General features: G+C 39.3%; 1 protein-coding gene and 1 pseudogene across 2 annotated transcripts; both read left to right on the top strand.

The window, feature by feature from the left end:
- The first annotated feature begins 833 nt into the window (after positions 1 to 833).
- Positions 834 to 4,943, top strand: LOC143600553 (cleavage and polyadenylation specificity factor subunit 3-I-like; annotated as a pseudogene). Its single transcript, XR_013147493.1, has 4 exons — positions 834 to 868; positions 955 to 1,000; positions 1,069 to 1,218; positions 3,247 to 4,943. The product of XR_013147493.1 is annotated as a cleavage and polyadenylation specificity factor subunit 3-I-like (transcript).
- Positions 4,944 to 6,536: 1,593 nt separating this feature from the next.
- LOC143600552 (transcription factor VOZ1-like) lies at positions 6,537 to 10,514 on the top strand. Its single transcript, XM_077078210.1, has 3 exons — positions 6,537 to 6,554; positions 7,676 to 7,772; positions 9,719 to 10,514. The coding sequence occupies exons 1-3, from the start codon at positions 6,537 to 6,539 to the stop codon at positions 10,273 to 10,275; spliced, it is 672 nt and encodes a 223-aa protein (XP_076934325.1). The 3' UTR covers positions 10,276 to 10,514.
- The last annotated feature ends 3,005 nt before the right edge of the window (positions 10,515 to 13,519 follow it).

Raw genomic sequence — 13,519 nt, 5'->3', positions numbered from 1 at the left:
CATGACATCCTGATTTCAAGCCTCTTGTCTATATCTTGTGGGTTGACCCCCCCGCTCGATGTTAAGGCGGGTGCATACCCCTTCATTTAGGTTGTTGGATTGAATGCTTTGTATTTGTAAGTTTAACATTGTTGGATTGAATGTTTGGTGATTTGTAATTTTAATGTTAAAACAGGTTGGTTGTTTGTTTTTTTCCAGATTTTTCCCCATATTCTCTTTCGGATATCCGAATCACTATCCGATCGGATATCCGAACTTCGGATATTCGAAATTTCGGATTCGGATAGTGAAATCCACTATCCGAAAGGACCGGACATCCGAAACTAACACCCCTAGTGCTAGTAACCTTTTAACTTGTAAATATTACGCACGTCATCAAGCAACCCCAAAAGTCCAACACCCAAAACATTGAGCATGAGACCCTCCTTTTCTTTTAATTTTTTAGGTGGTAACGTTTGAAATTAGGGGTTTGAGGCCGCAAGGCATAGTTGTTCACCTCCAACTCTAGGTAGAATCTGGTAAAGTTGAGTTTTGATTGATTTTGTTTTCCCCAAATTGGAATTGGTAGAAACAAATGGCTTCAATCGTCGGGCAATCATTGAAGCGGCGTGATTCCACTCTGACTAGAGAGTCCGATGTCATGACTATTACTCCCATAGGCGGAGGTTGGAAGATCTTGTGTTTTCATGACCTTCAAAGCCAAAACCATCATGGTATGTATCACTTACCTTCTACTCTACTCTACTCTAGCCTTTCATTTTTTTAACATTTCTATTCTCTACCATCATCATCATATATAGTTTGATTGTGGAATTCATCCCGGCTTTTCTGGTATGGCTGCTTTACCTTACTTTGATGAAATTGACCCGTGCTTCTCATTACTCAGTATGACTTGCTTATACCTTTTAACTTCACAAGTTGCATACTATTATTAAGTTTTTTTGTTTTGTGCAGTTTTCACTTGGATCATGCCGCCTCTCTTCCTTACTTTCTCGAAAAGGTTTTGTTACCTTTCTGTCATCTTGCTTTCAGTTTAGATTTCAGCCAAGTAAACTGTTTCTTTTCCAGACTACTTTCAAGGGATGGGTCTTCATGACGCACACAACAAAGGCTATTTACAAGCTGCTTTTATCAGATTTTGTCAAAGTCAGCAAAGTTTCAGTTGAAGACATGCTATTTGATGAACAAGACATCCTACGATCCATGGATAAAATTGAGGTTTGTTTCATTCACACTTTCTCTATGTTTGCCTATACCTTAAAGGAGTCAAGTTGAATGCTTTAACAAAACATGCTAAGATTTAAGTAATTGGAGCATCTTGGTGCTTGTTACATACTGAAATATATCGATGATGAACACAAGTTTCAACAAACTAATAGGTAAACAAGTTAATTAAGTGGTGAACAATCTATATGCATGGCATGCTCACTCAGTTCTTTTCAATAATACTAATAACTTAATAAGTGACAATTAAATACCTCATCACAGTTTTAGTTTACATGTTGCCAGTTGAGTGTTTACTATTTCTTTATTTGTATATATAGTATACATATATCATATTTTAGCTGGCCCAAGTGCCCAACACCACTGGCCCCGCACATGCGGAAGTCTCATGCACAAGGTTTGCTCTTTTTATATTTAAGTATGTGTAACAGTACAAACACAATTTGCTAATTTTTTCATCATATTAAATTTACAAGATTTATGTTATTAATCTACATAATAACAAATTTTAATTTTTGTCTGATTTTAATACATAATAGTGTCTTATCTATTGTATTATTTTTACCTGAGCATATATGATAATCATAGTTATTAAAAGCCCTCGCCTCTTGCGCCTATGCCCATTTTCCAGGCCAGGCCCAATATCTGTGCTTCTAGTTTCTAGGCGCTCGCTTCTTGAAGGTGACAACACCTCTACTGGCATTAATGACGGCTTGGTTTAAAAAGGTGCGCCTCAGGCGCGCTTGAGGCGCTTTTGAAAACGCCTTATTTTACGTGAGGCGAGAAAATACATGAGGCGCCCTGAGGCGGCGCATTAGCGGGTGAGGTGTTTGAGGCAGCGCCTCATGTGATGCAGTCTAAATTAGATTGAAAATGTAACTGTAGGCACATCTGCTTAAAATATTGACATTGGGGCTCATCCATAAAACATTACCCAACCGTATTATATATATTTGTCACTCTATCTTCAATTCGAACCACTCTTTAATTTTCATATTCAAAGTTTATCTTCTCCAAATGTCAACCTTCTAGACGTTTCAAGTTTATCTTCTCCTCAATTATTACTCCCATCTTTAAATCAGTTCAAACTCACCTAATTATTACACATATGTATATGACTCAAGAGGTATTTTTCTTCACTATTACTTTTTACTATACTTTTTACTTTTTACTCTTAAGAATTTAAGTATTTTGCAACTTTTAAGTATGTTTTGATAATGTTTAACCTACGTATTAAGTATTCATGTTTAGTTTTACAAATATGTTTTATCTTTATGATTGATTTTCAAGTAGAATATGTCATGTATAATTAATTTTTAGTAATTTTTAAATTGAGCGCCTCACATACGTGAAGCTCTCGCTTCGCGCCTAACGCTTCAGCTTTTTGAACCAAAACGCCTCACCTTGCCTAACGCTTTTTTAAACCAAGGATGACGGATCAAGAACAATAGTCATTTGAACGTTTACTATTTATTACTTTTTGACCTTTTGGTTTTTATGTTTTGAACATTTTAGTACTTTACTTTGAACAATTTGTTATTCTAGTGTTGGAATTACATTTGAATCTCAGACACTTTTAGAGGTTTTGGTACTAATCGCCTTTGTTTATTATATATGAAGAACAGTATTAGTTTTCTAATACATAATATATTTATATTTTTTTTATTTAAGTGCGCTTTTTTTGTCTTCGGCACCCACTTATTTTGCGCCTCGCGCCTAGGCCCAGGCGAGGCCTATGTGCCGTAAGTGCGCCTAGCGCCTTTGATAACTATGATGATAATACATATTAGATATTATAATCTGTTATGTCATTCATTTATTTTTCCAATCTGCATGAAGGTGTTTCTTTTATTGATTATATTCAAGTTACATGATTATATATATGATTATATATATGATTATATATGATCAAATTTACATAATAGTCGATTAATCTACTCTTTCTTCTCAATTAGTTAATTTATGAAAATCACAATTGACTTGTAAGATTATTTCATTTTATTTGATGTCCACATTTTGCAGGTTATTGACTTCCATCAAACACTAGAAGTCAATGGGATCCGGTTCTGGTGTTACACAGCTGGTCACGTGCTCGGTGCAGCCATGTTCATGGTGGACATAGCTGGTGTGCGTGTACTCTACATGGGAGATTACTCACGCGAAGAAGACCGCCATCTTCGAGCCCGCTGAGTTGCCTCAATTTTCACCAGACGTATGCATAATCGAGGCAACTTACGGGGTGCAACTTCACCAACCGAGACACATTCGTGAAAAACGGTTCACAGATGTCATTCATTCAACTGTGGCCCAAGGCGGTCGTGTGTTAATTCCTGCGTTTTCCCTTGGTCGAGCCCAAGAACTACTCTTAATTCTTGACGAGTACTGGTCAAACCACCCTGAGTTACACAATGTCCCGATATACTATGCGTCTCCGCTTGCGAAACGTTGCATGGCGGTTTATCAAACATACATAAACGCCATGAATGAACGGATTCGTAACCAGTTTGCAAACTCAAACCCGTTTGATTTTAAGCACATTTCACCGTTAAAATGTATCGACGAGTTTAACGATGTGGGACCCTCGGTTGTGATGGCGAGTCCGGGTAGTCTTCAAAGTGGGTTATCCCGACAGTTATTTGACAAATGGTGTGCTGAGAAGAAAAACGCGTGTCTCATACCCGGTTATGTTGTTGAAGGCACGTTAGCGAAAACTATAATTAACGAGCCGAAGGAAGTGACTCATGAATGGGTTAACCGCACCGCTTAACATGCAGGTTCACTACATATCATTCTCGGCTCATGCTGACTCAGCGCAAACGACTACTTTTCTAGAAGAACTTATGCCACCAAATATTATTCTCGTTCACGGTGAAGCAAACGAAATGGGCCGGCTTAAACAAAAACTCATAACACAACCGTAACACGAAACTTTACACCCCAAAAAACTGCCAGTTGGTTGAAATGCCGTTCAACGTAGAGAAAATGGCGAAAACTATCGGGAAGTTAGCCGAACGGACCCCAGATAACGGTGAGAACGTGAGCGGGTTGTTAGTGAGAAAAGGGTTTTCGTATCGGATAATTGCACCTGACGATCTCCACGTTTTTTCTCAGCTTTCAACTGCTAACGTCACGCAAAGGATAACGATTCCGTATTCGGGTGCATTTGGTGTGATAAAACATAGACTGAAACAGATTTATGAAAGTGTTGGCTCGGTGCCGGATGAGGAAACAGGGGTGTTGACTTTGCAGGTGCATGAACGGGTTACCGTGAGGCAAGATTCAGAGAATCATCTCTAGTTGCAGTGGACAGCTGACCCGATAAGTGACATGGTGTCGGATTCTGTTGTAGCTTTGGGGTTGAATGCGAGTCAGGAAATGCCTAAAGTGGTTGAAGAAGTGATTAAAGATGAAGGGGTTGAAGAGTTGAAGAAGAGTGAGAAGATAATTCATGCTTTGTTGTTGAATTTGTTTGGGAAAGTGAAGTATGGGGAAGACGGAAGGCTGGTTATAACGGTTGATGATAATGTCGCGTATCTTGATAAACAAACGGGTGAAGTTGAGAGTGAAAACGAGGGTTTGAAGGAACGGGTGAAGGCTGCGTTTAGGAGGATTCAGACCGCGGTTAAGCCTATTCCGGTGTCAGGTGTTTGATTATTGTTTTGTTGGTTGTTTGGTTTGTAGTTAGATATTTTTGGTTGTTTGGATTATGAATTTTAGGTTGTTTTATATTTACAAATGGTGTGTTGTTTGGTGGTTATAGACTATAGTTATCATCTGATGAAACATATATTTGGCAACTTTGAGCTTGGTTTGGTTGTCTGAAAATGTAATCTAATCAAACCAAATGAAGTTTATGATCAGATATACGAGTTTCTTACCACTATATGATATCGATTGGATCCCAATGTCACTATGATTAATTAGTACTCTTATATCTTGTTCCTTTTTTTCACGGCTTATTGTAAGTCTTGAATCTGGATCACTACAATCAGTGTTGCAAAAATCGTTAGTCGGTCGGCGAGGTGGGAACTAGCGATTAATCGGATTGAAAATTTGTATGTATTTTTTTCAAAATTATATATTTATGTGCACATCAATATCAATATAAAACTTAAAATTAACTTAGAAATTAACTAAACTTAAACACAAGTCATGAGTCATATGTCAAAAGTCATAAGTCATAACAAATCAACTATTTGAAAATATAAACATTACTACATTAGCATATTAGTTCAGGTCATTTAAAGATGACGTAGTTCAAAATCCATCACCATCTTGCCCGTATTGTTCAATGATTTCAACGCCATCCGACTCATATTCATCCTCCTTATCTATTTCCTCCTCATCCTCCGACTCAAATTCTTCATCATTAAGTTCTCTCGTTGCGCTTTTTCTAGTACCTGTGCGATTAGACGATTCTTCATCAACACTCGCCTCAACTTCGTTTTCTTCTTCTTCTTCTACTACATCAACAATCCATTCCCTTGCCCCACAACCATCATCCGCTTTAAGCACTTCACGATTTCTTAACTTTCTTCTTTTGTTTTTCTCTATCAAATTTGCATTGAATTGAACAAAAACAAGATCACTCGTTTTACTTGCCTCTAGTCTATTTCTTTTTTTTGAGTGTACCTAAGAAGTTAAGAATAAACAATAAATTTAAGAAAATACAACATATATTTATTAATTGTTTAGCAATGGAAGTCACTAACCCCTTCAAATGTGCTCCATCCCGAAGAACTGGTAGTCAAAGAAAATATCCTCTTTTCAAATTTGGAATTGGTTGTTGCTGTTGCTGTTGCTGTTGCTGTTGCTGTTGCTGATATAAGGCCCGCAGTCTCCCTATTTCCCTCTCAAGAGTACTTCATGCTCCACTGATAAAACAAGTTGATTCCATGAGGTTGTTGGATATATTCTTTTAAAAATAATTAGTCGCATGATAACAAAAATTAATAGAAACTTACTGTATTTGATAAGTTGCTCCTAAGCCAAATTATCTAACCGTTGTTTTAACGCTTTATTTTCCATGTAGCGGATATAATATATTAATTAATATGACCTGGTTTGTATAGATACGAGACAATGAGACATACATAATATTTATATTTTTCGTCTTCTAATCTACCTGTAAAGCGTGCGTGCACATTCTTTTCCAGCTCAGCAATATACTGAGCAAATTGCCTGTATTAGGTCATAATAGGATTTATGGATGCTATTAGATAGGTTCATTTTATAAGTAAATGAACCGAAAGAACACAATCACTCACTTAAATTTAACTGACCAAACAAACGAATATTAACATTCAAAATTAATGGATTTTCTTGTTCATGTGTGTCTGTTAAGAAAATGAATGTGCTCGTCCTCGTGTTCCTTAATATCCTAAACGAACACAAATGTTCGTAAATTACAAAAATGAATATAAACGAAAAAACAAACGAATACAAATGAGCAAACATAAACCAACACGAGTTGAAAGTAAACTTGAATATCCAAATTAAAGTCTAAAATAATATCATCGTAACATCAAACATTTCAAAATTGGAAATATATCCAAACAAAGGGATTCAATAAACTGATATTAATTATAAATATATTTGAATGAATATTTATACGAATGAACTATAAATGAGCATAAACGAATGTAAATGAACGAACATAAACAAATGTTCATGAATGTAAATGAACGAATGAGACATTTGTCCATGTTAGTTCGTTTAATTAATTGAACAAAATATTGTGTTCACGTTGGTTCGTTTGTTTATTAATTTAAATATCTTCGGTCAATTTTTTTTTTTGGCTCAATTAGAAAAACCGAAAAGATCTTACTCCAAAACCGATTCGAAGCTAAAAAACCAAAAACCAATAAAACAAAATCAAACGAAACCACAAATCTTATTTTAGATAACCCAATATCAGACACGAAACCGCACCAGACACGCCCCTTGTTTAAATATAAAAGAAGGTTTTTATGGGGTTGGTGTCAAGGGTATTTTGCCGCGTAGGTCTGTCTATAGGCACTTGTTCCTTTTTCTTTCTTTCTTTCTTTTTCTCCTTGAAAAGCAAATACATATACATAAATAAATCTAGAAAGAAAGAAAACCCAGAATTTGGCCAAATTCTCCACTATTGCTTCATTTCAGTATATCACAAACAAAGGTAAGGTAGTACTGTAGTAGTAATCTTTTCATTCCATCAAATCAATATAATCATCATCATCATCATCATCATAATCTGTGTGTATTTTACATATTATGATTTAATTATTCATTCTTCTTCGCTAGGGTTTGTGATCAGCCTTCTAGTTTAATTATTAAATAGTTTATGTTGATCTGTGACAGGTGATCAACATAATCAGATGCTTAAGGAATGGAAGAATGAACTTAATCAGCCTTCACCTGCTTCCTCTCTGCACCAGGTATCATGAATTTAATTGATAATAATGATCAATAGAGGTATCATGATTTAAGTGCTAAATCACAGGGGAAAGATGTCGGTGTTCCTGAATGTGAAGGTGCTGCTACTGCTAAATCTCCATGGAATGCACCTGGTTAGTTTGTGAAGAAACACCAAGTGAACCCACGGGCAGATTATAGATAATCTGGGGGTTAAGTAATGTTTCCCACGGATGAGGTCCAGCAGAGAAGGTTGTTCTTCAGGGGACCTGCAAAACAGACACCGTAAGCTCGTCACTGAGAAGGGGGGTTCCTCCTTGTGACCACCCTCCGGCGTGAGAATCAGACTAGATTGCTCTGAATATAAGTGTATATTAAGATATTGCTAGATAAGATTGAGATATCAGATGATGTCCTTACCATTCCAAGGTGTTGGAGTATTTATAGCCGAAGGTAGGTTTCCTAGAAGGTACAGCCGGCTGAATAGTATTCCTGTTCTACCAACAGTGGGCTACGCACAGGCCATGCTGGTTGGTGGATAGACTACGGCCAACAGTAAAGGTCGGCTGTATACTGTTCCTTTACTGCCGGTTACGCACTGTTCAACCAACTGTAGGCTGCGCGCGTCCCATCGTAAGGGTTGGTGAGTAGGCAGCGGCTAATAGTGACAAACAGTACTAGAGGGTGCTCCTCCTCGTATTGTTGTCGGTGAGCTGTCACCTTGTGATTGGTTCATGGGCTGCTCTGGTCAAATTGTCTGTTCCGCCCATACCTTAGTAGGTATAGTACGAAAGACCTTCCAGAAGCATACGGACTGGCTCATTTAGGCGGGAGTATTCCCGCCTTGCTCATTCCTTCATGTGACTACTGAAGTAGCGAATGCCTTGTGCGTGTAGCCTTGCTGTTAGTGCGGGTAGCCTTCCCTGATGGCTTGTATCCGCAGCTGCGGGAACAGGCGGGGTACTTCGCCATTGGGAGGCTTTCCCTGCGGGTACAGCTGGCGTACTGCGCGTAAGGTTCTCTGAGCATGGTGGGCCCTGCTGGAGCAGTTGGTTATTGCGCAGACGTCCCTATTCAAGGTGAGTTTTGCGGGTCCAACTGGGCTCTGCTGGGACCTACCTCTTCAGTTTGCTTCTTTTATCTGGTCAAACGGGTCAAAATGCAACGTTTGCCGTCTCTTTCTGTAGTTATAATTTCAAGTACTTAGTTATAGTTATGAAAACAATCTTGTTACAAAATTGTTATATATTTTTAAATAAAGTTATTTAAGAGGTATGCATTAAGAATAGTCACGTGGGTTACTTTTATAGCCCGTTTGACCTATTCCGCTTTTGACTATTTCTGATTTGACCTATTTGAGATGAAGTCATAAAACACAACCCAAGGCGATCCATTTGTAAAGAAACTGGTTTAAATCACCATTTTTTAGCTACTCTTTTGATTTTTGGTTTTCAAAATGGGTTTGGTTTTACCATTTGGGCCTGCTTGACGACCTATTTCTCTTTTAACTATTACTGATTGACGTGTCTGAGATAAACCACAACCCAGGTCGGCTAAGAAAACGGGTCAAAATTGTCATCTTTTTAACTACTCTTTTGGTTTTTGGTTTCCAAAATGGGTTCAGTTTTTCCTAATTTTTCTTGTTAATTAATCATTAATTGATTATTACATATTTGAAACTAAAATATAATTTTGACCTGTTTGAGATAAAGCACAACCCAAGTTGACCCATTCATTCATAAGGAAACATTTCAAACTTTCTATATTTTAACTATTTTGGTTTTTAAAATGGGTACATTTCGGTTTTGTTTTTTCGGTTATATCATCTGGGCTTGAAAATTTTGGGCCTATATTTATTTGTTAATTAATGATAATTGATTATTATATTTTTGAACTTAAAAATTTGGGCTGCACCATTTATTAGTTTCTTATAATGACTTAAAATCTGTGTTTTAGGTTGGTTTGGTTTTTAGTTGATGGCAAAAATGAAAGCAAACCAAAAACTTATTTTTCTAAAAAACTTAAACCAAATTGTCGGTTCATTGGTTCGTTTATTTTGGTTTGATGCAGTGATTTACACATTCTTCCTGTTTTTTTTCAGAGCTTTTTGATCTCTCGGTTTTTGAAGGCGAAACACTACGAGAGTGGTTATTTTTTGATAAGCCACGAAGGGCATTCGAGAGTGGAAACCGAAAACAAAGATCACTCCCTGATTACAGCGGGCGCGGTTGGCACGAATCAAGAAAGCAAGTAATCAATGAATCCGGGTGGCTTAAACGGTCCTATTACATGGACCCGCAGACCATGAAATTCCTCGAGTGGCACCTTTACGAGTATGAAATCAGCAAATACGACGCGTGCGCACTATATAGACTCGAACTCAAACTGGTTGACGGTAAGAAAACACCCAAAGGAAAGATTGCAAACGACTCGGTTGTTGATCTTCAAAAGCAGATGGGAAGGCTCACTGCTGAGTTTCAGTTGGAAAACAGTAATAATAATAAAAGAGCGGTTAAAGGAAGGGGAAAAGCCAACAATGGTGGTGCGGCTGTGTATCCCAGCTCAAACCCGACTGCAACAAATGGTGGTGTTGACTATGGGTCAAACGCAGCGTTTGACTATCTTGTTGAAGATCTTGGCGGTTACTACCTGACCTAACCGAGACGGTTATAAGAGGTAGGTTCAAGTGTTTTAACTAACCGGTGGTGGTGGTGATGGTGATGGTGCTGGTGCCTTTTGTTCTCTTGGACCATCTTTTTTCTATTGATGATGGTGAACAACATTAATATCGTATCGGTTGTTGCCATATTTAGGTTATATGATTATACCGAGTTATAAATCTCCGATTTTGATGCTAATCGTCTATGAAGCATGTTCTGTGCCCGAATTAGCACCTCTTATGTAACTTGTGGTCAGTTGGTTTATATGAATTGCTGTTGAATGCAAGTAAAATAGTGGATGTGAGGTATTATTATTATGGTTTTGAGGACTTTGATGTTCTCCAACTTCTTAGTTGATGGTGGCTCCTACTACTCTTTCTTCAAGTCCTTATGATCTAATAAGAGAATAATAAGTAGAGGATCCATTGTGTAGTTGTTTTATCAGTCAAAGATCTATTGTTTTAAGTCTTCACAACTGAGGCTGTACTTACTACTTAAAAGTGAACTGGTTAATGAGATTGACCCATCGGTGATTTGAGACGACGATTCCTTTATGTGGTCTTCTTCGTATTCTATATTGATCCATAACAATGGCAGTGTATTTTTTATATTCTGTTTTGATCTATAACAATGATATCATAACCATTGTTTCTTATTGGGTTATTTTATATTTCATAGAAACATCCAAACGATTTACAATGAAGTGGCAGGTAAGCGGGCAACAAGCTGCGCCGCAACCCCCTTTTGGATAGCAAACCCAATCCGACTAAAAATAAAGTTTTGATTCTTATGGGCTGATACGTTACTATACACAACTTTCTGAACCCTATTCAAAAGGTCAACGGCATCCGGAGCTAAGAAACCAAAAGTGTCAAAGGCGAAGGGGATAAACACGTGTTGATTCTCCAGACAAGCTCTCTCGTGTTTAGCAACCTTGCCCGATGCCGCCTTCAATGCTGCCTGGCCTGCTACAAATCCAGTGTCCCTAATCCCAAAAAGAGGGAACACTCCTGTGAGGTCGACACAAGCATGTTTTCCCCCTACCCACCCAAAAACAAGTATATCGGCCGGTAGTAATGTAGATCTTCCTTCTTGAGGATCAGTAAGAAAGTTTACGGGGGCTTCCTTTTTAGCCGAAATTCCGGCTCGTTTAAGAACATCGCATAGAACATCCCTCACCAAATCATGCATGTACTTAAACCCAAGCAACTCTTTGCAGTGAACCGCATGCTCGCCAAAAGAATCCAAACAAACCTTACGGCAAACCGGGCACGGCTTATCTACCGGAAACAAAGGGATCATTAACCGATACTTCAGGATGGCCCGGTACTCCAAAGCCGACATATGTTGGCCCAATCCTTCAATAGGGAGAACACTTAAGAAATCTTGAGCCCGAGGAGCCCGAAGACACTCAAACACCGCTTTCTGACGAGGGGATAAATCAAACTTCATTTCCAAACTCTTGATGATTCCACTATAAAGGGCACTTGCCAAAGCATGTTGGGCTTTAGGGGGAGCAGTGTCTTTATTAGATAAACCGCTAATGTCAAAATCGGGAAGTGAAATGTGCAACCGATCTATCGCACTCCCATAATCGGAGTCAAACCCATCAATACCACAACCTCGAAGAATGTGGTCTTGTAATTCCCAAGATTGCGCCATCGAGGCCACAAACGCATAAGTAGAAACGTCTGAAGCTGAACATAAACCCAAACCTCCAAAACGAGTCGGAAGTGATGCCAACCTCCATTGAAAATCTCCAAAGAAGGGACCACCACAAACCACAATGTCCTCAATCGCCCCCCGAAGGTCATTGTCAAACACAGAAACTGCTTCCCCTACGTACACAGGTTGGCATGTTCTGAGACCAAACAACAACTTTCCAACGCCCATACATGAGCGGAGCAAAAGGAGCTCGCATTGAGGGTCCCGCAAATGCGGGAGATAGCTCATCAACTCCACAGCTCGCGAAGCCCTTTTCATAGCAAGTTCACTGATGAACCCGACATCCCGGCTAACGGCTCCCCCGAGGAGTTTCACACCTAGCACCGGTCTTCCAATCTCACAGGGAAACACCCCCTCCTGCACCTTAACCCCATTGCACGACGGCCAAAATACTTCGGTTTTCTTAATATTAAGTTCAAGGCCCCGACGGGGACCCTCCGACCTGATAATATCTAAAGCTTTGGCAACCTCTTTAGAGTCCCCAATAATTGTACCATCATCTAGGTACCAAGCATGAAAGAGAAGCTTACAGAAACTCTGGACTAGATGAATAAGTGGGTGCAGAACTAAGGAGAAAAAAGAGGCCCCAAAGGGTCCCCCTGCTGAACCCCAGTGGTGGACCAAATGTGGTCATCCCCCACATATAGCCTGGCCGGTTGCCCATATAAAAAGTTCACCCATAAGGAAATAGATGGACATCGGGCCCGAACCTCATTCAGAAGGGCAGTCCTATCCACCAAGTTGAAGGCATTACAAAAATCAATAGTAAGCATAGCCAATGACCCATCAGAATGGAACTTACTTAAAAACCTGTTCGCGCTATGAAGAACGGCCTCTACACCACTACGGACTCCCACCCCAAACTGAAAGTCGCACAGGTATTTAGTAATGTTTTTCCCAACACCTCTCATAGCCACCTTAGAGATCAATCTTCTCCAAATGGCACCTACGGCAATGGGTCTAATCCCATTGTCCGGTTTGAGCAACGGTGTGAGAGGAGCCGACGCAATGAACTCTGCCAAAACCCTTGGGCATCTCCCCCCCAAACATAAATTAACCATCGCAGTAGTAGCCTTTAGTAACCCAACAGCGATCGGCGACCCCTCTCCACAAAATGCATCCAAAATATGTTGTGCCCTCAATCCATCTCGTCCGCATGACGTCCCTTTAGGGAAGGATTTAATGCATCCAAGCACACAATCCTCATCAACAACAAGTGGAGGCTCAGAAAGCAATGAAGCAGGAATAACCGGCGGGGCAAATTGGGATGCTTAGCCACTAACGCTTTCAAAGTGTCGTTGCCGAAAGGTGCAACCCCTGAAGAGCATAATACTTTAATGGCGGCAGTAAAATGCCCGTCCGCCACTTTTCGTAAACATTGTTTCACATTGGCGCATACCGCAACATCATCGTGCTTAGCGAGAGGCTCCCCATGACTCGAGTTCACCCCTATAGGTGTGGCAAAAAGGGATAAAATAAGCGCATCAAAATCATCCTTAGCACCCCAACTTGCTAGT

The sequence above is a fragment of the Bidens hawaiensis genome, unplaced genomic scaffold (genome assembly GCF_021521415.1).
Source record: "Bidens hawaiensis isolate Kalapana, Puna unplaced genomic scaffold, B.hawaiensis_p1.1 tig00054277_1, whole genome shotgun sequence".
In the NCBI taxonomy this organism is placed as follows: Eukaryota; Viridiplantae; Streptophyta; class Magnoliopsida; order Asterales; family Asteraceae; genus Bidens; species Bidens hawaiensis.
The sequence above is the reverse complement of the archived record's forward strand: the minus strand, read 5'-3'. Positions and strand labels throughout refer to the sequence as shown.